Source organism: Sus scrofa, chromosome 10 (genome assembly GCF_054392235.1).
Source record: "Sus scrofa isolate SSC_HxYL_T2T_F1_AM1 chromosome 10, Sscrofa_HxYL_maternal_Yorkshire_Landrace_v2.0, whole genome shotgun sequence".
Lineage (NCBI taxonomy): Eukaryota > Metazoa > Chordata > Mammalia > Artiodactyla > Suidae > Sus > Sus scrofa.
The window spans coordinates 16,972,187-16,994,255 of record NC_139392.1 but is presented as its reverse complement, the minus strand read 5'-3'; the positions used below and the strand labels follow the sequence as shown (position 1 = coordinate 16,994,255).

Below are 22,069 nucleotides of genomic sequence, written 5' to 3'. Positions count from 1 at the left end.
TTTTTTTTTTTTTTTTTTTTTTTTGCAATTCTAAAATCCCTCAAAGTCCTTAAAAGGTGAGTTCCCTCCCAAACTTAGTTAGTGGCAAAGCCCACCCAGCACAGAGGTGGGGCTATTTACAGTTTTATGGATTCATGATTCTCTGCAGAAACGGTCACGTGTTTGAAGGGGGAGCACTGTTCCAGGCTCTGCCCGCCTGTTAGGAAATGTGCCTTAGTGTCTCTTACTCTCCTTCTCAAATCCCAAATTTATCCAGAGAGACCCATCTGATCCTAAGGATTTGGGGGGGAAAAAAAAAGACCGTGGACCTGAAATGTCGCGTATAATGGGAAAGGCTGCCCACTGAGATATGGATGGTCAATTTGTGTATGAACGTCTGGCAGTTCAGGCAGTTTTACCCCAGGAATGGAGCCACTGCTCTCCTTCCTTTCCAGAGAAACAGAGATCGAACACCCCCAGGCCTTGGCAAGGAGGTAGGGGCGGCGATAAGGAGACACCTGTGAGGATCTGCCCCCCCCCCCCGCCCCGCCCGTTGACAGCTAAGGACACAGCAGGCTGTCCACACTGGGCTGGAGTCTGTCCATCCTCACTTCCGCCCTGGTGCAGCCCCAGGAGACCACTCTGGCAGGGGCTGGGGACCAGAAGAGGTGTTCACCGCGATCCTGCACCTTGACAAGCTGGCCAGGCAGCCCAGGCGCCCTGGAGGTGGGCAGCGGGTGTGCAAGGTGGGTGGGGCCGGCGCCGCAGCCTCTCCGTGGGCATTGCCGTCGCCACCCTCTCCCCACCCCCACTCCACCCTGATGCTCCGGGTGCCTGCGCTACAGGGCTTTCTGGAGCAGGGGGAGGAGCCAGCAGCCCTCAGAGCCTGCTGAGAAAAGCAGATGCGTTTTGAAAATAAATAATATTTTTAAATCCCTTCTTTCCCCTCCAAACCCAGGAAGCAGCGGAAGAGAACGTGTGAAGACCGCTGCCTGGCATGGTCCTCCCGGGCCCCGGGCTTCTCGGCGGCCCCCGCAGGCTCACAGCTGCTGTGGGATGCCCTGCTCCTTGTAGCCTGTGAGGAAGAAGCAGAGGAGAGATGGTCAGACACCTGTTCCTCCCGCACTTCTCCGGGCGGGGCCCCAGCCTAGAACATGCTAGAAGCTTATCGCAGAGGTGTCAATGCCTGCTCCAGTCGCAGTCCAGCTTTTCCCAAGGGCCCTGGATTTTCATTGTTTATTGTTTTTAATTTTTTTTTTTTTTCTTTTTAGGGCCGCAACCATGGCACATGGAGGTTCCCAGGCTTGGGGTTGAATTTGGAGCTGTAGCTGCCAGCCTACACCACAGCCACAGCAATACCAGATCCTTAACCCACTGAGCCAAGGTCAGGGATTGAACCTGAATCCTCATGGATACTCATCAGGTTCATTACCACTGAGCCACAGTGGGAACTCCTACTGAAATAGTTAACGGTGAAATTCTAAGTCTGGAATTTACTGAGTGATAAACCCTATTAGCTGGTAACTCAGTCCACAGAGGCTGTTCAATGGACTTATCTGGTATTTTTCCCTCTTATTTACCAGGTTATTCATCAAATTTAGGTGTTGTTGGGGAGAAAGATGTAGGGAGTAATAAGTGAAACCAAAGTAGCCATGAGGTGATACTGGTTGAAGCCAATATGGTCATTTAGGGAGTCATCATACCAGGCCTTCCACTTGTGCCTATGTTTAAACATTTTCCAAAATAAAAAACTAAAAATAGAAGCTTGTTGAGGGGGGCAGTGGGCCCGGCAGTGGGGGTGGGGGGGGGCAGGGGAGGACCCCAGGCAGCCCAGCAGGAGGCTTGCATGGCCACCAATACACTCACCTTGGGAAACTTTGGCGCAACACAGGGATATGAGGCAGCATGAGGGAGAGGAGAAAAAGAGAAAAAACAGTCTGAAAACAGAGGTCAGAGGGCCTGCTGGAAATACAGAAAGAAGGAAGATTCACGGTGGGGCCTGGGATGGAAGGTGGCTGGGGTCAGGGTTCACAGTGACTGGCCCCCGTGGCCAGCGGTCAGCCCCCGAGGGTGCGTGGGCGAGGCTCAGGAGCGCACGGTGAGTGTCTTCCCTCCCTGGGGGTCTCACAGGGTGAGACCCTGCCAAGAAGCTCTCTTCAATGCCCCCCTTCCCTCTGTATTCAGCCAAGCCCAGTCTTCTGCTTGACTCCTTCCCCTCCCTCTTCTTCTGCCTCCAACCCATGTTTTTTGCCTCAAGGTACATTCTGGATGGACCTGAAGAAGGATGACTACAGGACAGGTCTGACGATGACAACCTAACAATGCTGAAGTGACCCATCCTGGCCCCCACCCCAGCTCTATCTGAGCCATGTGCTTTTTGCCTTTTATGTAGACAGAAGCCACCTGTATAAAACCTCATGCTTTGGGAAAGACCCGGGTGGGTAGGGCAGACTTTATCTTGCAGTTATCTTGGATCAACTGGCAGTGACTGCACAAAGCCCTGTGTTGAGAGCGTGTAAAACTATTCTGCGAGAGAGTGTCGTGATTGATTAGCAATGTCTGCTGCAGGTATAGCAATAGAAAGAGGCTACCTGTGTACAATTACCAAGTATTTATTGACCTACAACCAATACAGGCTGTTCTTGATTGTTATTTGTTATTAATAATATAAACAGAGCAGCGGCCCTGTAAGTTCCAGATTTTAACTTCCACTTTGATCTATATTTCTCTGAGTCCCCACTTAGGAGATTTTTCTTGCATGAACTTTTAGCTTCACAGCTTATTTTGGAGAATCTGTCTTTGCCTGTGTGATTCCTATGACTTTATAGATAACATATTTTAATTTTAGTTTGGGTGTGTGTACACATGACCTTTTTTTTTTTTTTAAATGGCCATATCCAAGGCATATGGAAGTTCCCAGGTCAGGGATAGAATCTAAGCTGCAACTTCAGCCATACCCAGTCCTTTAACTCACCGTGCCAGGCTGGGAATCAAACCCATGCCTCCAAAGCAACCCAAGCCACTGCAATGCCAGGTAAAAAAAAAAATCACCCTGTGCTGTTACAACAGCAACGTTTCCTTCATTTTTGCAGGCAAGCACCAGAATGACACAGAACGGTGCTTATCCAACTATCTATGAGGACAGACATGGCGATTGTGGCTCCTCAGTGCACCCATCCGGGTCACACCCCTCCACTACTGCTCAGAACGATCCCAGCCCACAGCACCATCTCAACAGTGGCAATCATTCATCCTTTGACGGTGCATTTACTTCTTGGAGAAAGGGCAGAGGCACCCCTTGCTGGGCAAGAGGGTCCAGGTGGGGTAATTGGGTAGCGGGGAGGTGTAATGGGTTTTCTTATGCAGCCCTCAAGTCCATCCCTCAAAGTGTGACACAAAGACAGCATCCCTGCCACCAAGGAGGTCACCCACAGGGAAGGCTTGGATCAGGGGATGCAGGGAGGAAGGTGCGGAGGTGCATGCCAGCATTTCCTTATCCTGCAGCCCAGCTACAGCCCCACACCAGCCGCAAAAGACAGTTTCTGCAGAGTCACCAGTTAGGGTGCTGGAAGGGGAGGAAGTGGTGGATCCCCAGCTGCCCTTCTCGGCTGTTTCTTCATCTAGGAGGTGATAAGTGGAGTTCTTTAAGCTATGTCTAGGATTCAGACCCCGTGGGTGCTGGAATCAAGCGTGACCAAAGAGAGAATACCAGAATGCTCTGGGGATCAGCTTAGCCATCAGCCTGTTAGGACCCACCCTGAGACTCAAGCTTGCACCACCATGATGGCCCTTCCTTACTAAGGGGCCCTGGTGCCCTGACTTTTGATGTGATGAGTAAAACGGCTCAGGGCTCATATGAGGCAGGGATGGAGCAAGCGTCACAGGCTTTCTGTTTACATCCAAGGAAACATCTGAGAGCAGGGGCCCCCTCCAGGTTCCAACTGGGAGCAGAGCCTGTAGGCTGGCACAGGCCCCTCGGGGAGCACCAAACTCCCTCTGGGAAACCGTCAGGCTTGGCCTCTCAGGACTCGCAGGATACCTGGCAGCACCTCTCGGCCATGTTCTGCTCCCCTCCCCACAAATGGAAGTGATCCCAAGTTCCCGTTGGGGCTCAGTGGAAACGAACCTGACTAGTATCCATGAGGATGCAGGTTCGATCCCTAGCCTCACAGTGGGTTAAGGATCCGGTGTTGCCGTGAGCTCTGGCATAGGTTGTCGTCGAGGCTCGGATCTGGCGTGGCTGTAGTGTAGGCTGGCTGCTGCAGCTCTGATTCGACCCCTAGCCTGGGAACCTTCATATGCTGCAGGTACAGTCCTAAAACAAACAAACAAACAAAAACGGAAGTGATCCATGGACAGGCTCATAGGCGGGGCTCCCATGGGGGAGCTGGATGGGACTGCCTCCTCTCTACCGACTCTGCTGGCTCACCTTCCACCCTCCCCGACCGAAGCCCCTGCCCTGAGGACAGACCCTTCACAGGGATGAGGGTCTCCTGGCTGCTCCCTGGCTTCCCGGCCTGGTGCCCCCCCCCCTTCTCTGACTGACCATTCTCCCAGCATCTGCCTGCTCTGCTCTAACTTTGGGGTGAGCTGACAGTCCAGCTGACCCACTGCCTCCCCGCCCTCGGCTGGAGGAACGGCTCCCAGGCAGCCTGCCCAGTCCACCTGCTCTGCTCGGCTCACTCAGGCCTAGGGATCTGCATTTTCTCTGGCCTGGTGGCTTGACTGGTCACTGACCTGAGCCTTGGCGGGCCCTGACGTCTGCCTGTGCCCTGGGTCTTGGGTCCTCACAGGATCCTGAACTCAGGCTAAGCTGACTAGGAATCATTCTAGATCATTCTAGAGCTGTCTGACCCCTGGGCTTCCCCTCCTGCCCCTGCTGACTTTGCCTGGCACAGCCCATCGGACACTGATGCTGCAGCTGGGAAGGGTTCCGGCAGGTGCAGGACACAGTGCAGAGTGTGGGGTGTGGGGAGAAGGCCAGAATGCTCCTTGTCAGTGAGACACTGGGCCTAATGAGGTAGCCAGGACGTGTGACAATACAGGGGCCCGCATGGGGGCACAGGGTGATGAGCATGGCTGCTTAAAATAGGTGTCTGTTTGAAGATCCTGCTAGGTTATTTTTAAAATGTTAATCAACTCTTCTTTGGTAATTCTGTGTCAGGATCAAGTTTGCATTAAGTGGTTGGTGAAAGTCCACTCAATACAAATTAGGAAGCGAAAGGCCTTTAGCAACGAGGAACAGAGCTTAGGTTTAAAAGAAGTTGAATTCATGCTGTTCTAGCAGTAAAAAAAAAAAAAAAAAAGTGGTTACAGGGTTTTCTGAGGGCAACACCCAGCGGCCTTTTCCTTATTTCTGGAAATGGCCTGATGGAGGCAGGGGCCTGAGCTCACGTGGCCCACACTCTTGCTCCCCAGTGTGGTCAGCAGGCTGCTTCCTCTGCAAATGTGACGCCTGATGTGTCTGAACAGGGCCCACCTCCCTTATTCATGCCATCGGGCTGCCGCCTCTGCCTGGGGCTCTCCTGATTTCCTGCAGGCGTCGGTGGGTGGGGCTGCGGGGAGTGTCCGTCCCCGAGGCCAGGTGACCACTGGGTACTAGTGAGGAGGACACAGGTGTGCCCTCGGGGGAGAAGCAGGCCCTGCTGAGCACATCTCCCTGCGATGCACCATCTCCTGGAACCATTCTAGCCCCGTCCCGCCCCCAGCCCTGCTTCAGCCCAGCCCCACATGGAGGTGTGGGCCATCGGCTACTCACTGGCGAGGATGACCATGTCCATGCCCCAGAAGATGCTCATGATCCAGCCCACCATGACGATGGCCGTGAGGATCTGGATGAGGGCCGCGGCGATGTTCAGCCAGAAGACGCAGCACACGTGCCTGTCCGGGAGGTCGGTGCGGGCACCGCACAGCACGGTGAAGGCCGAGACGAACGTCCCTGTGAGAGGCCGGAGGGGACAGGCTTCTGAGGGCGCTGGGGGACACTGTGGCCTGTGTGGGCCTCACTAGCCCAGCTGCTCACCCTCCAGGAGCCCCGAGAGGAGTGGCCAGCGTCTGGCACTTTCGCACGCAGACCCCTCTGGCCCCTACTAGAGATGCCAGTGAACCCGCCTGGAGGAGGCGTGGCAGGGGGCTGCCAGGGGCCCAGCACAGTCCTGGAGCCTCTGAGAGAACACAGGTGTCACATGACAGTTGGTCCCTGGCATTAAGGAGCAAAAGAGCAGCCATCTGCAAGGATACCGTACAGTGGGTAGAAAGGGCACCAGTCTCATGTAGCAAAGATCCTAAGAGCCTAGGGTTCAGAGGGAGGAGCTGGTGTCACTAGGGTAAATGCAGGAAATGACCCCCAGCACACACACTGATCACAGGTGCCCTCGAGGGGAGACGGCTGGGGCATAGCTCCCAGGGCCCTTTCCTGAGGGGGCTCCCCAGACATCTGAGACCCGCAAGGAGAGGGATAGGAAGCAGCCGCAAGGCACGAAGCAAAGTAGAGTGTGTGTCTGTTCATAGTGGCTCTTTTCTTTTTTTCTTTCTTTTTTTTTTTCCTCCTTTTTAGAGCTGCACCTGCGGCATATGGAGGTTCCCAGGCTAGGGGCTGAATGGGAGCTGTAGCCGCTGGCCTACACCACAGCCACTGCAACAACAAATCCAAGCCTCATCTGCGATCTACCCCACAGCTCACAGCCACACCAGATCCTTAACCCACTGAGTGAGGCCAGGGATCGAACCCCCATCCCCACGAATACTAGTCAGGTTTGTAACCACTGAGCCACAACAGGAACTCCAGTCACATTCTGGGTCCCACCCTGCCCATCACCCAGGGCCAGGTGCCAGACCACTAGGGCAGCCCCTAACCCCAGAGCCCACTGAAGATTCCAACTAGCCAACCCCAAGCCCGCTTACCCATCTCGCTGTTCCTTCTTCTGGAAACCACAGTCAAGGCTCCTGCCCGTGTTTCCCCCTCACTCCCTCTGCCTTCTGACTATCGTTGGTGCTTCCTTGTGGACCCCCCACCCCCAAAGCGCGGTACCCTTAGGAACTGTGAGCAACAAGCCAGCTCTGCAGTGGCCAACGCTTCCTGATCTGTTGGCTTCATCTTCTGTAACAAATCCCTGGCCTTGTTCAGTGGGTTGGGGATCCGGCATTGCTATGAGCTGTGGTGGAGGTCGCAAACACGGTTTGGATCCCTCATTTCTGTGGCTGTGGCATAGGCTGGCAGCTGTAGCTCTGATTCAACCCCTAGCCTGGTAACTTCCATATGCCATGAGTTTGGCCCTAAAAAGAAGAAAAAGAAAAACTCCACATGCTAGGAGTTCCCAATGCGGCTCAGTGAGTTAAGAATCCTACTAGTATCCATGAAGATGTAGCTTTGATCTGGCCTCGATCAGTGCGTTAAGGATCCAGCGTTGCCCTGAGTTGTGGTGTAGGTTGCAGATGCGGCTCAGATCTGGTGTTGCTGTGGCTGTGGTGTAGGCTGGCAGCTGTAGCTCTGATTGGACCCCTAGCCTGGGAAACTCCATATGCTACAGGTGTGGCCCCCAAAAAAAGAATAAAAAGGAAAAAGAATTAAGGATCTTGTCCAAGGTCACACTCACCGGTGAGCACTGAGCCCACTGCTGTCTGATGCCCATGGCCATGTCCTGTCCCCCGATCTCACAGACGCAGAGAACTGGGAAAGCAGGTCCAGACAAGAAAGCAGCCCATGTGGGCAATCAGCCCATGATTTCCTACTTCTGGTCCTTCCTGATCCTTAAGAAAACTGCCTCTGGTGAGGGGGCAGAGCCCCAGGGGGCCCTGGGGGAGACCTGAAGAGGGGAAGGCCGTTTTCCCACCAAATGGACAGTCCATTTTGTCAGCAGGGTGTTGGGTGGATCGAAGGTGTCTGAGATGAGAAAGACAAACTCGGAGAAGGCAGAGCTGGGAAATGATGGGGACATCAACTCAGGGTTTGGTGGTGGCAACTGGGGACAGGCGGACCATTAGAAAGTGTGTGTCTCCATCCTTGGCCTCTGCTCATGTACTGTGCTGTGGGAAATGAGATGAACACGAGCTGACACCATTAAAAAAGAGGACACTGCCAAAGTAGAAAGATGGCAGAAGATGAGACAGAGCATGTGGGGGAGATACTAAGTCGATTATTACACACCTACAGTGAGCGACTGCATGCTGCCTCCTCTACTGACACTGCCTCTGATTCTCAAGATGGTTGGTGGTGGCTGTTATTATCCCCACTTTACAGATGGGGCAACCAAAGCTCAGAGAGGCTAAATGACTTGCCCACGGAGCAGAGCCCAGATTTAGGCCTGGATCTGTCTAGAGTGGAAGCCAGAGCTCTTTTTGGTCTAGAAAGTTGCATTCTTATGTCAAAAATTAAGGAAAATTATGGAAAACCGTATGGCCCTTCCTCAAAAAATTAAACCTAGAGTTACCCTATAACCCTGCAATTCCACTTCTGGATATATACCCAAAAGAACTAAAAGCAGAATCTTAAAGAGATATTTGCACACCCATGTTCATAGCAGCAGCATCACAACAGCTAAAACCTGGAGGCAAACCAAGTGTCTACAGATGGAGGAATGGATAAGCAAAACGTGGTATATGCACACAATGGAGTATTATTTATCCTTAAAGAGGAAGGCAATTCTGACACCTGCTACATTCATCTGTAACCTCCCAGACATTATGCTAAGTGAAATAAGCTACGTGCAAAAAGACAAATGTTGCATAATTTCACTTAGATGAGGTACTTAGAGTAGTCAAATCATAGGAACAGAAAAGAGAACATTGGAGTTCTCACTGTGGTTCAGTGGGTTAAGAATCCAACACAGTGTCCCTGAGCATGCAGGTTTGATCCCTGGCCTTGCTCAGTGGATTAAGGATCCAGCGTTGCCACAAGCTGCAGTGTAGGTCACCAACTCGGCTCAGATCCTGTATTGCTGTGGCTGTGGTGCAGGCTGGCAGCTGCAGCTCTGATTCAACCCCTAGCCTGGGAACTTCCATATGCTGCAAGTGTGGTGCTAAGACGAAAAGAAGAAAAGAAAAGAAAATAGGATGGTGGTGGACAAGAATTGGGGGAAGGAGGAATGAGGAGTTACTGTTTAATGGGAACAGAGTTTCAGCTTTGAAAGATGGAAAGAGTTCTGGAGATGGATGGTGGTGATGCCTACACTGCAACGTGCGTGTGTTTAAGGCCCCCGAACTGTACACTTAAGACTGGTTAAAATGGTAAATTTCAGGAAATTTCCGTGTGGCACAGTGGGTTAAGGATCCAACACTGTTGTAACTGTGGCAGAGGCCACGACTATGGCTTCAGTTCGATCCCTGGCTTGGGAATTTCCACATGCCCCAGGTGCAGCCAAAAAAAACTCCAAAACGAAAACAAATAAAATGGTAAACTTCATGTTATTTGTATTTTACCACAATACAGAGAATTGAAGAAAAAAAGGAAAAACACTTCATCCTTGATTTTCAAAATATTCTTGCACCGTCTCCCTGCCCCGGTCAGTGTCCTTCCCAGAAGCCCTGAGGCAGATAGTGCCCTGACTGTGGCCGGCAGTGTCCTGACTCAGTGGGAGCTGGCTGAGGTCCTGTGACACTCCGTCTCTTTGTAGCTGTGGCTTTGCCCTGGTCTTCCTGCTCAGAAACAGGAAGATGTTTCTATTAATAGCAATTTCTTATGGCTCAGCCTAATATGTATATGAACATTTTGAGCATAAGGAAACTCTGGCCCTAAACTCAGAAATTCTTTTTTTTTTTTTTTTTGTCTTTTTAGGGCTGCACCCAGGGTACATGGAAGTTCCCAAGCTAGGAGTCGAACCAGAGCTGCAGCTAATGGCCTACACCACAGCCACAGCAACTTGGGATCCAAGCCACATCTGTGACCTACACCACAGCTCACAGCAACGCCGGATCCCTAACCCACTTAGCGAGGCCAGGGATCGAATCCATGTCCTCATGGATACTAGTGGGATTTGTTACGACTGAGTCACGACGGGAACTCCCAGAGATTCTTGAAGTTAGGTCATCTTGTCCATCCCCTGACAAAAGATGGAATCTCACCAGAACTGCCAAACTGATTAGAGGCCAATGGGCCTCTTCATGCATCTGCCTGATTGCCACGGAGGCAGAGAGGCCCAGCGAGCCCACTGTTGCACCAACAGGCAGCATTAGCAAAGATGAAAGCATATCTGCTGGGAAAAACTGGGCTACTCCATATTCTGTTTAAAGAAATGAAAACATTGGCTCCCATGCGGTGTGGGAGGGCCCACATTAATAGGCTTATGATAACTCTCAGATGCATACAAAAAATATAAGCACATATAAGAATATGTATATATATCACCTGCAGTTGTGTTGATGTGCATACATTAATCATTAATTAGTCATTAGTTGGGGTAAAGAATTTCATTAATTAGGAAACAATGGTGATAGGTCCCTTCTGCCATATAGGGTAACACAGGCCATAGAAGGTAAGGATGAAGTGAATGGATTTGTAATATAAAAACACTGTTTTGATCTATCAATGGGACATTTAAAAAATGATTTTAGCACAGTTAATTATTTTAAGTGAATCTTAACCGCTAAAGAACAAGCCCTCCCCAACTGCAACGGGTTAGTTCTTAGTCCATAAGCACCAGCCAGGCAGCAGTGCCGGCTCGGGAATGGAGTGCGGGCATGTGGGGGGGCTTGCCTGGTCCCATCCGGGACCTCACACTCTGCTGGGGACGCTGAGTCCCAAAAGGAACAGTGATGAACCCTGTTTGGTTTAGCAGCAAAGGCTTGGAGAAGAGAACTCTGTGGGAGGAGAGGTCTGGCAAGCTGGTGGAAGTAATCACGGAGGGGCAGGAGGAGAGCCCCCCAAAACAATCCAGCATGCTCATCCTTCCGGAAGCTGAGGGCGGCGGGGGCTCTGAGGGTGTGTGCATGGCAGGGATGAAAACCAGGGCTGCAGGACAGGGGTCAGACTGGACGGGGTCTGAGGGCCTTGCTGCAGCAACGGGCAGCCTCTGGGAAGGGTCTGGATGGGGAATCACACATCAGGTTTGTGACCCCCAAGGCAGGGGCAGGGCAGGGGTGAGGCAGAGGCTTGGAGCGGAGAGGAGGTGAGGGGGGCAGGGAGACAGGGCAGGGGGGACTGGGATGAGAAGGGAGGACCCCCAGGAGGAGGGAGTGGCCTGAGATTGGGGGACATGTTGCAGGTTGGGGCAGGATGAAGGGGGCACGGACGGGTCTGGGTGTCTGGTTTTCCACAGGGTGGAGCCAAGAAGCAGGTGGGGAACCCTGGGCCCAGAGCCACACCCTAGATGGGGCCTTGGGAGGGTGGGCTGCAGGAAACAGAAGTCACCCAAGTGAATGAGGTCACCCAGGAGGGCGTGGAATTCAGGGAAAGATCCAGGAAAGACTCATCTTTCCTGGGGGACCTATCATGGCCACAAAGGGGACAGAGGGGGACCAAACAGAGAGGTGAGGGAGGGTGTCCCAGAAACAGGGGCGCCTCAGGGAAGAGAAGGTGCTGGATAGGATCACGTGCCGCAGAGACAGTGAGGGGACGCAGTCTGGGTGGCCTCAGTGGGAGTCTGAGGGGATGGCGGGGAGACAGCAGGATGTCAGAGGTTCAGAGAGAATGCGGTGAGGATTCCAGAACATGCTCTACGAGCCCTTTCTCTAAAGTACACAAGAGAAAGTGCAGCTTGTCTGTCTGCTGAGGAGAAGCCACGGGGGACGGGATGGGAGAGGATGAGGACATAACCAGACAAGGGCTAAGTGGGTGGAAAGGTTCTCGACAAGGTGAGAAGTGGTGGGTGGGGTACCCACAGCAGATCTCCCGAACTGGTTTGCACATGAGAATACTCAAGCTGAAGTTTATAAAAATGCAGGTTGCAGGTCCCCACTTCCAGACCCCCAAAGGCACAGGAATGGGTCCAGGGATTGGATTGCTCGTTTCAAAAGATGAAAGAGGAATTCCCACTGTGGCACGATGGGATCAGAGGCATATTGGGAGCACTGGGACACAGGTTCAATCCCTGGCCCCAAACAATGGGTTAAGGAACCGGCGTTACCACACCTTCGGCTTCGGTTGTGACTGCAGCTCATATCTGATCCCTGGCCTAGGAGGTCCATACAGGGGAAGCAAAGAAAAGAAAAAAAATTAAAAAGATAAAAGCAACATTGCCCCCGTTGATTCTAACACACAACCAGGTTTGAGAATTGCTCTTGGAGCAGTGGAGGGATTGGCACGGCAGACACAGAATCAGAAAACCACACCGCCTGGCAGGAGATTAGTCCACGATCCTGGCCTTTCACTCTGTCCCACAGCGACCGCCACATGCCTGGGCGCTGAGTCAGGGAGCAGAGGCGGGTGGACAGGGCCCAGCCATAATATTTCTGAGGATGCCCAGGCCTTGCCAACGCTAATGGGCACAGCGGAAAATGACGGTAATGAACTGAACTGTCAACCACCAAAATCAGTGTTGTAAGGACAGCTGGAACTCAGGCACAGACATGCACTCTGCCGGGTCCCAAGGGAGGCGGCCAGGCGGGAGATGCTTAGGAGACCCCACCCCCACCCCACCAGACTCACAGCAAAGACACCAGAGCGCTTTGCAGCCACAGTCCCCTCTGGCCACCATCGCTCTGAGGTCACTGGCTTCCCCAAGGAGCTCAGGTCTCAGGCTCCAGACACAGGCAGCAGGGAGGACACGTCTGTCCTGGATGTCCCAAAGGGTCCTGGGGGAGGGCTCCCCAGCCTGGCTCCCACCGCCCCCCCATCCTGCTTCGGTCAGGCGCTGGAAGAGAAGCAGCACAGAAGTGGGCTGGCGTGGGCACCGCCAGGAGAGGGGGCAGCTCTGCCTCCAAAGGATGGAGCCTGGGGGCTGAAATCGTCCTTCACAAGTCCCTGTCAGGTTCAGCTTTTTGCATGACTCACGTGGGAGCAGTGAAAGGCACTGGACTGGAGGGGGCAGGTCTCAAGGCCTCGTGGAACTCGGGGAGAAGGGCTGCTCCCCTGGGACCGAGGAGAGTAAGTCCAGCTGGACCCCGGGGTCACCTGCACCTGGCTCTGTGGTCATTAAGATGTGCCGCTCATCAGCGCCTGAGACCTCCACCTGGACGCCCTCCATCACTCCTCAGGGAGGGTTGGTTGAGCACAGCTCTTTTACCAGCACAACCTTGAACGTGAGCTTTAGGGGGACAGGAAGGACACAGCCGATCTGGAAGGACAAGCCACACCCTATGAAACAGGTCCCAGTGCTGACTGTGTCCAGTCCGGAGCCAGAATGAGACAAACGGGAGATCACATTCAGGGTCACACTCAACCTAATGGAATTTCACGTCTCCAACCTTGAGGGGCCATAAGAAGCAATGGAGCTTGGGCTAAAAATACACCTTCCTGGGCTATACCACCCTGAGATACTAAGTCAGCAGGCCTGGTCATCCTCGCTTTATCATTGTGCACTCATTTCAACTGGAAAGGGAAAAGGGAAGGACAATGAAGTGACTACCAATTCACAAATGATCCTGGATAAAAGCCCTAGGAAAACAGAACGAGAATAATTTAAAAGCCCACAGGGAGTTCCCGTCGTGGCGCAGTGGTTAACGAATCCGACTAGGAACCATGAGGTTGCGGGTTCGGTCCCTGCCCTTGCTCAGTGGGTTAATGATCCGGCATTGCCGTGAGCTGTGGTGTAGGTTGCAGACGCGGCTTGGATCCTGCGTTGCTGTGCCTCTGGCGTAGGCCGGTGGCTACAGCTCCGATTAGACCCCTAGCCTGGGAACCTCCATATGCCACGGGAGCGGCCCAAGAAATAGCAACAACAATAACAACAACAACAAAAGACAAAAAAAAAAAAAAAAAAAAAAAAAAAAAAAAAAAGCCCACAGGAGAGTTCCCTCCGTGGCTCAGAGGAAACAAAACTGACTAGCATCCATGAGGATGCAGGTTCGATCCCTGGCCTCACTCGGTGGGTTAAGGATCCGGCGTTGCCGTGAGCTGTGGTGTAGGTCGCAGATGCAGCTCGGATCTAGTGTTGCTGTGGCTGTGGTGTAGGCCAGCAGCTGTAGCTCCAATTCAATCCCTAGCCTGGGAACCTCCACATGCCGTGAATGCAGCCCTAAAAAGCTAATAAAAACAAAAAGCCCACAGAGTCTCTGTGCCCATGGCCTAAGTAAGCCAAGGTCAGTCTGCAGAAGATAAGGCCTTGGTCCCAGAGCAGACTCCGTGCTCCTTCTCTCATCCTGGCTCCTTTGGCTCTGATTTCTTAACAGAGGGGGCAGGAAGGGGAGAGGATGCTGGATGCTGTGTTCACACATGCTGTGGAAAGGCACTGGCTGCTTGCTCAGCCTGATAACCCTGGAGCAGAGTCAGAGGAGGCCGTGCTGGACAGGCTAGGAGGGCAGGCCCTGACCATCACAAGTGGCCGAGAGTGCGTCTCAGAGAGTGAAGGGAATCACTGTGAGACAAAGGACAGTCAGCTCAGGGTTCAAGGCCATTGGAGGTCTGTGTCCTCAACCAGAAAGTGTTCTGTATACCCAACACCGTGCTTGTCATGTCCTGGCCAGCAAAGAACTTGCAGAGATTAAACTGTCAAACCAAGACAGAACAAGGCCAGATACAACACGGACCATCCCAGGATTTGCAGTATCCTGACCACCTTCAACATTCTTCAAAACGAATCTATTGTCAGCTAACTGCATTCCTCAAGAACACAACAAAAAGGCCACCTACTGAATGGGAGAAGATATTTGCAAATGATATCTCCCACAAGGGGTTAATATCCAAAATATACAAAGAATGCACACAATTCAACATCCAAAAGACCCAAAATAAAACACACACAAACAACCCAACCCAATTTAAAGCTGGACAGAACTGGGAGTTCCCGTCATGGCTCAGCAGTGACAAACCCAACCAATATCCATGAGGACACAGGTTCGATCGCTGGCCTCGCTCAGTGGGTTAAAGATCTGGCGTTGCTATGAGCTCTGGTGTAGGTTGCAGATGCTGTGGCTGTGGCATGGGGTGACAGCTGCAGCTCTAATTCGACCCCTAGCCTAGGAACTTCCATGTGCTGTGGGAGCAGCCCTAAAAAAGCTTTTTAAAAAGAGTAATAAAATTGGACAGAACTGAATAGACATTTTTCCAAAAAAGACATACAGATGGCCAAAAGGCACATGAAAAGATGCTCAACATCATTAATCATCAGGGAAATACAAATCAAAACCACAATGAGATATCAGCTCACATCTGTCAAAATGGCTATCACCAAAAAGACAAGAAATAGCAAGTGTTGACGAGGATGTGGAGAAAAGGAAACCCTTGTGTACTGTTGGTAGGAATGTAAATTGGTGCAGCCACTGTGGAAAATATTATGCAGATTCCTCAAAAAATTAAAAAAAGAACTACCATTAAAAACAGATCCAGCCATTCCACTTCTGGGTATTTGTCTGAAAAAAAATGAAAATACTAATTTGAAAGATTTATTATATGTTCATTGCAGCATTATTTACAATAGCCAAGATATGAAAGAGACTCAAGTGTCCATGATAGACGAATGGATAAAGAAGTGGTGTGTACATACACAATGGAATATTACTTAGCCATTAAAAAGAATGAAATCTTGCCATTTGCAACAACATGGATAAACCTAAAGGGTATTATGAACAAATCAGACAGAGAAAGACAAATACTATATGATTTCACTTGCATGTGGAATCTAAAAAACAAAATAAAAGAGCAAACATAACAAAGCAGAAATAGTCATAAATACAGAGAACAAACTGGTGGTTGCCAGAGGGGGAGAAGGTGGGAGGAGGAGAGAAATAGGTGAGAGAAATTAAGAGGTACAAACTTTCACTGACAAAAGAAATGAGTCATGGGTACAAAATGTACAATGTGGGTAATATAGTCAATAATTACGTCATATCTTTGTAGGACGGCAGATGGTAACGACTTATCATGACCATTTTGAAATGTATAGAAATACCTCATTACTCTGTTGTGTAACAGGAACCAACATGGTGTTATAGGTCACTTGCACTTCAAAAACAAATAAACACGCTCCCAGAAAAGAGATCAGATTTGTAGTTACCAGAGACAAGAGGAAGGGAGAGCTGAATGAAGGCAGTCAAAAGGCACCAACGTCCAGCTATAAGATAAATAAGTACCAAAGCTGAAATGTACATGATCAATATAATTAACACTGCTCTATGTTACACAGAAAAGTTGTAAGAGAGTAAATCCTAAGTTCTTATCATAAGGAAAACTTTTTTTCTATTTCTTTAATTTTGTATCTATGTGAGATGACTCTTGCCATAACTACCTCATGATGTATGTAAGTCAAACCTTTATGCTGTACACCTTAAACCTATACAGTGCTGTATGGCAATTATAGCTCAATAAAACTGTAAGGGAAAGGGAGTTCCCTGGTGGTCTAGTGGTTAGGATTTTGGTGCTTGCACCACCACAGCCCAGATTTGATTCTGGTCTGGGAACTAAGATCTCACATGAAGCCACTGCACACTGCAGCTGGAAGGAAAATATAGTAAAAACAAAACAAAACATCAGAGTTTCCATTGTGGCTCAGCAGTAACGAAACCAACTAGTATCCTTAAGGACTTCAGTTTGATTCTGGTTAAGGATCCAGCATTGCCATGAGCTGTGGTGTAAGTCACAGATGTGGCTTGGATCTGGAGTTGCTGTGGCTGTGGTGTAGGCCAGAAGCTGCAGCTCCGATTTGACTCCTAGCCTGGGAATGTCCATATGTCTCGGGCGCAGCCCTAAAAAGACCAAAAAAAATTTGCCAGTGTCTTTGTCCCATAGATTCTAGACCAGTAGTAAAGGGGTTTCCGAATGGCTCTCACTATTCCAAACAGCACACAGACTCCTAGTAAGTAGCCCATCAGAAGGCAGCTTTATGAGTGCTCAGTTGGAAGCTCACCATCTCAGTGCAGTAACTAGGGGTTCGCTCCTGCTGTCAGCAGCTCCTAACAGCCATTCTATCTACCTCTAATCAGAGATGGGAAAGTGAATTATCATGGCTTAAATCTTTCTAAGCATCAAGTTCATGGAAGAAAAATAATGAAGGGTGGGCAGAGGGGACCTTCTGTCCCCGCAGTAGAGGGAAGACGTAAGGCATCCAGGACCACATCATCCCGGGCCCAAGCTGCTACTCCACACCTGGGGGACCCCTCTCCTCTGTCCTCTCTCCAATCACAAAGTACCAGCTCTGGGAGTTCCCACCATGGCGTAAGTAGGTTAAGAATCTGACTGCGGTGGCTCAGGTCACTGTGGAAGTGCGGGTTCGATGCCTGGCCCAGGGCAGTGGGTTAAAGGATCCAGCATTGCCGCAGCTACAGCATAGATTGCAGCTGTAGCTCGGATTGGATCCCTGGCCCAAGAACTTCCATATGCCATGGCTGTGGCCATAAAATTTTAAAAGGAAGGAAGGGAGGGAGGGAGGTTGGGATGGAGGAAGGAAGGGAGGGAGGAACAGCTTGGGGTACCTGCCCTGAGCCTCAGGCAAACGCTGAGGAGTCACTTGGGGACCCGAGGATCAGGAGCTTGGGGACAGGCAGCCAGGAAGAAGGCTTCAGATGAATAAGGTGGCTTACAAGTGTGACCTTGGTAGGTAACAGCCCTGGATGGAGCCAAGGATTTTTCCAACTGAAAAGGCTCTGTGACTTAAAGGAAGGAGGACAGATAGCCCCCCTGGCTGCCACTCCTAAATCTGTCATGCCTCCTTTGGGGACAGAGAAGATGAGACCAGCTCCCTCCTCCATCGCTCTTAGTGCCTCCATGGTGACACCAGGCTGATCCTCCCCCTGGGGACAGGCCAACTGGAGCTGCTGATTAATTTTAATGGTTCTGGGTGCTGCATTGGCCTCCCTGTGCTGGTTGGCAAATCTCCACCACCCTCCGGCCTCCTCTGCCAGATCCTTGACACGCTCCAGGACCCACTCCCAGCCCCGGATGAGCTGCAGGATAGAACTGGACACCAGGATCTCCCCAGGATCTTGAACCTGAGCAGAAATTTTGACCTTGCAGAATTTCTCGGTTCCCCAGTTCTGAGCCTGGTCCAACAGATGCAAAGGCATCTGCTTAAATGGCAGAGGATAAACTGAGGAGGTGGGAATGGGACCAAGAGTGAGGGGGAGCTCCATCCTTCCCGCCTTCCAGCAGGACTGGCGTTCAGGGTGGTCAGTCAGGTGGAAAGAGGAGCAAGGGCAGCAGTGGTGACATTTGTTGGAGGAGATGACACAGCGTCCATCTCCTTAGACTTGGCAGGCCGACAAGATGAAACTTCCATGGATGGGTGGACACTGAGATTAAAAACAGAGAGGGGCTCTGCCCAAGGTCACAGCTGCTGGGGAGCCTTTCTGAGATCACCGCAGTGAGAACCTGCAACATGGTGAGACTCGGAGGCATGGCTCCGGGGACGCTGCTGCAGCAACCGATAGCAGGAGCCCCTCCCCAAGGCCACGACAGCCTCAGTGGGTGTCCTTCACCCATGCGGGCAAGACCACTGGGTTTGCAGCTGACCCCCATTTAATCACCCAAATGATGAATAACATGGGACGGCCACCATCTGCTCACATGGAGCTGGTTGAATGGAAGTCACGCTTCCTGATTGAGTCAAGCGTGGGATGAGGCTGCCCTGGGCCTACAGCACCCAAGTGGGCAGGAGTCCAGGTGTACCAGGCCCCAGGGGGGGCACTCACCAATGGGAATGCTGGGTGAGCTGTCCCAGGTGCCCCAAGCAGTGGTCAAACACCCTGGGCAGGTGGGAGGACAGGGTAGGTGGTGGCCTGTGTCCCAGCGCTCCCAAGATGCCGCTGATCTCGTTGCACCACAGCGGGAACTCCTCACCCACTCTTTTTCCCCTGGGTTCAGGCAGCACTGGTGAAGCACCTGCTGGGTGCCAAGAACTGGGCTCAATCCACGTGCACCAAACAAGCAAGGGTGCCCCGGCCCTCGAGAATCCCACAAGGTGGTGGGAGAAACAGAAACTGCGGAACCCGTGTGGTCAGCCCTGCGGGCGGGGCAGACGCTGGGACGCCACGTTCCAAAGGTGGCGGAGGGGTGGGGGGCCTCCGGCCTCCGGCGGCACCTCCCAGAAGCCGTGAGACTGACGAGGGACCTTACCTTGCTAGACCTCAGTTTCCCCATCTCTGAAGTTCAGGCAGTGATGGTAGCCCGCCTCAGAGGGTGGACGTGACTATGTGAGGATGGAGTTCGTGCACGTAGAGTGCGTAGGGAACAGGGTACAGGTACGTAAAGTACGTAAAGTACTCAACCCGGGACCTACGGGAGCCGGGGACAAACCCTCACCCTGGCGGGGGTGGGGGACCCGGAAAGTCTCCCCTGGAGGCCTGTGCTGCAGCAGAACCCTGACCAATCCCGAGTTATTCTCTGTGAACATGAGTGCAGCTGAAGATCTCAAGGAATCCCGCTCTCCTCGTGCCTTATAGGCGATGGTGCCACTCTTCACTCCACCTTAAAATCCATTGTAATTGCCAAGTTCACTACGTCAGCCTCGCGGGGTGGAGGCACGGTTCTCATCTGTATGCCATGATTCTGCCACCAGTCAACATTATCATTATCGTGGCTACACAGCAAGCCAGGCAAGTGCTTTAAGTGAAATTACCAAAATAGTACGTATACCCTGCAGGGGACTATTGAAAATTACTTATGTATGTGGACACAGCCGGGTGTGTATTAGGCAAAATGAGACCTGTTTTGCCATGAGAGATTTATAGGTAGCTTTTTCTCTTTTTTCAAAAACAAATTCTCTTTTCAGTTAAAAAAAAAGTTTCAGCCACCTGTGTCAAGATCCAACTCTGCTGTCCACCAAACAGCATCTTACTGGTGACAGGGAAAACCCTGTGGCAGTCACACTAGGGGTCAGCTGGCCCACAGACACCTGACACAGAAAATAAATGATGTCACCTGACCGTGCTGGGGCTGCGACAAAAAGCCCTGAAGTTCCAGGAGCACCTCTGCGAGGCAGCTCCTAGTCCTTGGGCAAACTGGCTAGTTCAGCAGGCAAAGCAGGGCTCTCAGCTAAATGGGAGGCTCGGGCTCACCTGCTGGAGGGGGGATGGGAGGACGGATGCTGAGGTTTCCTATTTGAAAGCAGGGAGCAGGGGGTAGGGCAGTCTCACTCCCAAGAGAACTAGTGGATTCGTTTAGGTGGCTCCAGGACAACAACAGTGGAAAAGGAGGTGGCTGGGCTAAGCTGGCACCCCGCCTTCCAGAGGCTCAGGAAGGAAGGAGGAAGGGCAGCAAGAGGCCTGTATGGGTCTTGTGCTCAGGTGCTCCCTGTCTGGCTGGGGACTCCCCACAGGAGCTGTTCCCTGGAGCTGTGCCCCGCAGGGTGGCCCATGTGGGCGCACTCCTGTGCCAGGGACAGCTTCCTGCCGGGGCTTCTGGAACTGGGCTCAGGATGGCTCTCTCCTAGCAGGGCTGACATCACAGCTCACGCCACGGGAGCACAATGACATGGACTCCTGATTACCTCACCACCAGCCAATCAGAAGAACGTTCACGAGCTGATCACACACCCCACAGCCTCCTTCCCTCACCCTGTCTTTATAAACCTTTCCCTGAAAGTCTTTGGGGAGTTCAAACCTTTTAAGTACTGGCCACCCGGACTCCTTGCTTGGCACCTGAGATAAATGCTGCACTTTCCTTCATCACAACCCGAGGTCAGCAGATTGGTTTTACTGTGCAAGGGTGAGAGGACCCAAGTTTGGTTGGGTAACACAGCTGCTTGGGAAACTTGACCCTGTGTAATCTCTCCAAGAATCTTTAATTTCATCTTTTTTGGTAGGGGGCTCACCCACGGCATATGAAAGTTCCCAGGCTAGGGGTTGAATCGGAGCTGCAGCTGCCAGCCTACAGCACAGCCACACTAAGGCCAGATCCCCGCCATGGCTGTGACCTACACTGCAGCTCACGGGCAACGCCAGAGCCTTAACCCACTGAGCAAGGCCAGGGATCAAAGCCACATCCTCATGGATACTAGTCGGTCTCGTTACCACTGAGCCACTACAGGAACTCCTCATCATGGTTTTTAACCTATGGAAAGAATCCCTTTTTCTTCTCTGACTTGAATGCCACGCTGATTCAACCCATAGGGAGGCAGCATGTTAACACCCAAATCAGGAGGGCCAGCCCCCTAGGGACACTCACATGTGGGGGAACACACAGCCCACCCCCTACCCCCCAGTACAACTCTGTCCCGCTAACTGCTTCTGCAGCCACCCAGCCAGCATCTCAGGAGACGGTATGTCACTGCCTTTAATGAGGTACTTCTGAGACCTGGTGTAAGGACAGATCATCAATCCCCCTGCCAGGGAGCAGGTGGGCGGGGAGTCGTGTCCTTTGTGGTGATGCCCGTCTGATGGCTGAGCCAAGGAGAGAAACTCGGGGGAGGGGGGCAGATGGAGCCACTTCCAGCTGATGGATTTCTCCAAGCAGAACTCATTAAGTGGAGAGAGATTTATCCGGGGCTTTGCAACCTGGCTGGGACATTCTCTTTCCAGCGGTCTAAACAAGCAGGAAAATGACAGAGGTGGTGGCCTCTGGGAGATGGGAGGGCGGGCCTTGGCTCCAGGCCAGATGCCAGGGCAGGCTCAGGGGAAGAGCTCACCACCAGACATTGCCTATTAGGGCAAGAAGACTGCACACCAGAAGGGCTGAATTCGTGGTTGGCGTGTAGTTCTGTTGGCTACTTTGGAAGTTCAAACTCGCCGCCGTAGGTCCCCACTGCCTCAAAGGGGATGGAAAATGGGTGAGTGAATAAGGCACGCAGTTCTGTAGGAGCAATTGGTGATTTTTCTTTTTTTTCCCTTCTCTGGAAGAGCACTTTGGGAAATCTTGTCCTCTAAAGGACTCCCAGGCTACCCGCGCCTCCCTCCCCTGCAGGGACAGTGTGGGCAGAGGCTGGCACATTGCCCCCTGCCCTCTCACCCATCCTGCCCCAAACTTCCCCATGTCACTTTCCACTCTGCTCCCCACGACCCAGGGACCAGCCAGGCCTAACTGCCAGGTTCAAGGACGCAGCGGCTCATCTCCATCCTGCCTCTCTTCCAC

At 52.1% G+C, this 22,069-nt stretch overlaps 1 protein-coding gene across 2 annotated transcripts in view; it reads right to left on the bottom strand.

Moving 5' to 3' along the window:
- Positions 1–22,069, bottom strand: part of STUM (stum, mechanosensory transduction mediator homolog) — a 51,376-nt gene continuing 29,307 nt past the window's right edge. Inside the window, exons 2-3 of one of the 2 annotated variants that reach the window (XM_005667938.4) lie at positions 5,738–5,917; positions 1–1,054 (exon numbers count right to left, since the gene is read on the bottom strand). In XM_005667938.4, the coding sequence (XP_005667995.1) occupies positions 1,020–1,054; positions 5,738–5,917 (215 nt within the window). In that variant the 3' untranslated portion in view covers positions 1–1,019. The remainder of the gene's footprint in view (positions 1,055–5,737; positions 5,918–22,069) is intronic. The other variant, XM_084979255.1, reaches the window with a different exon arrangement.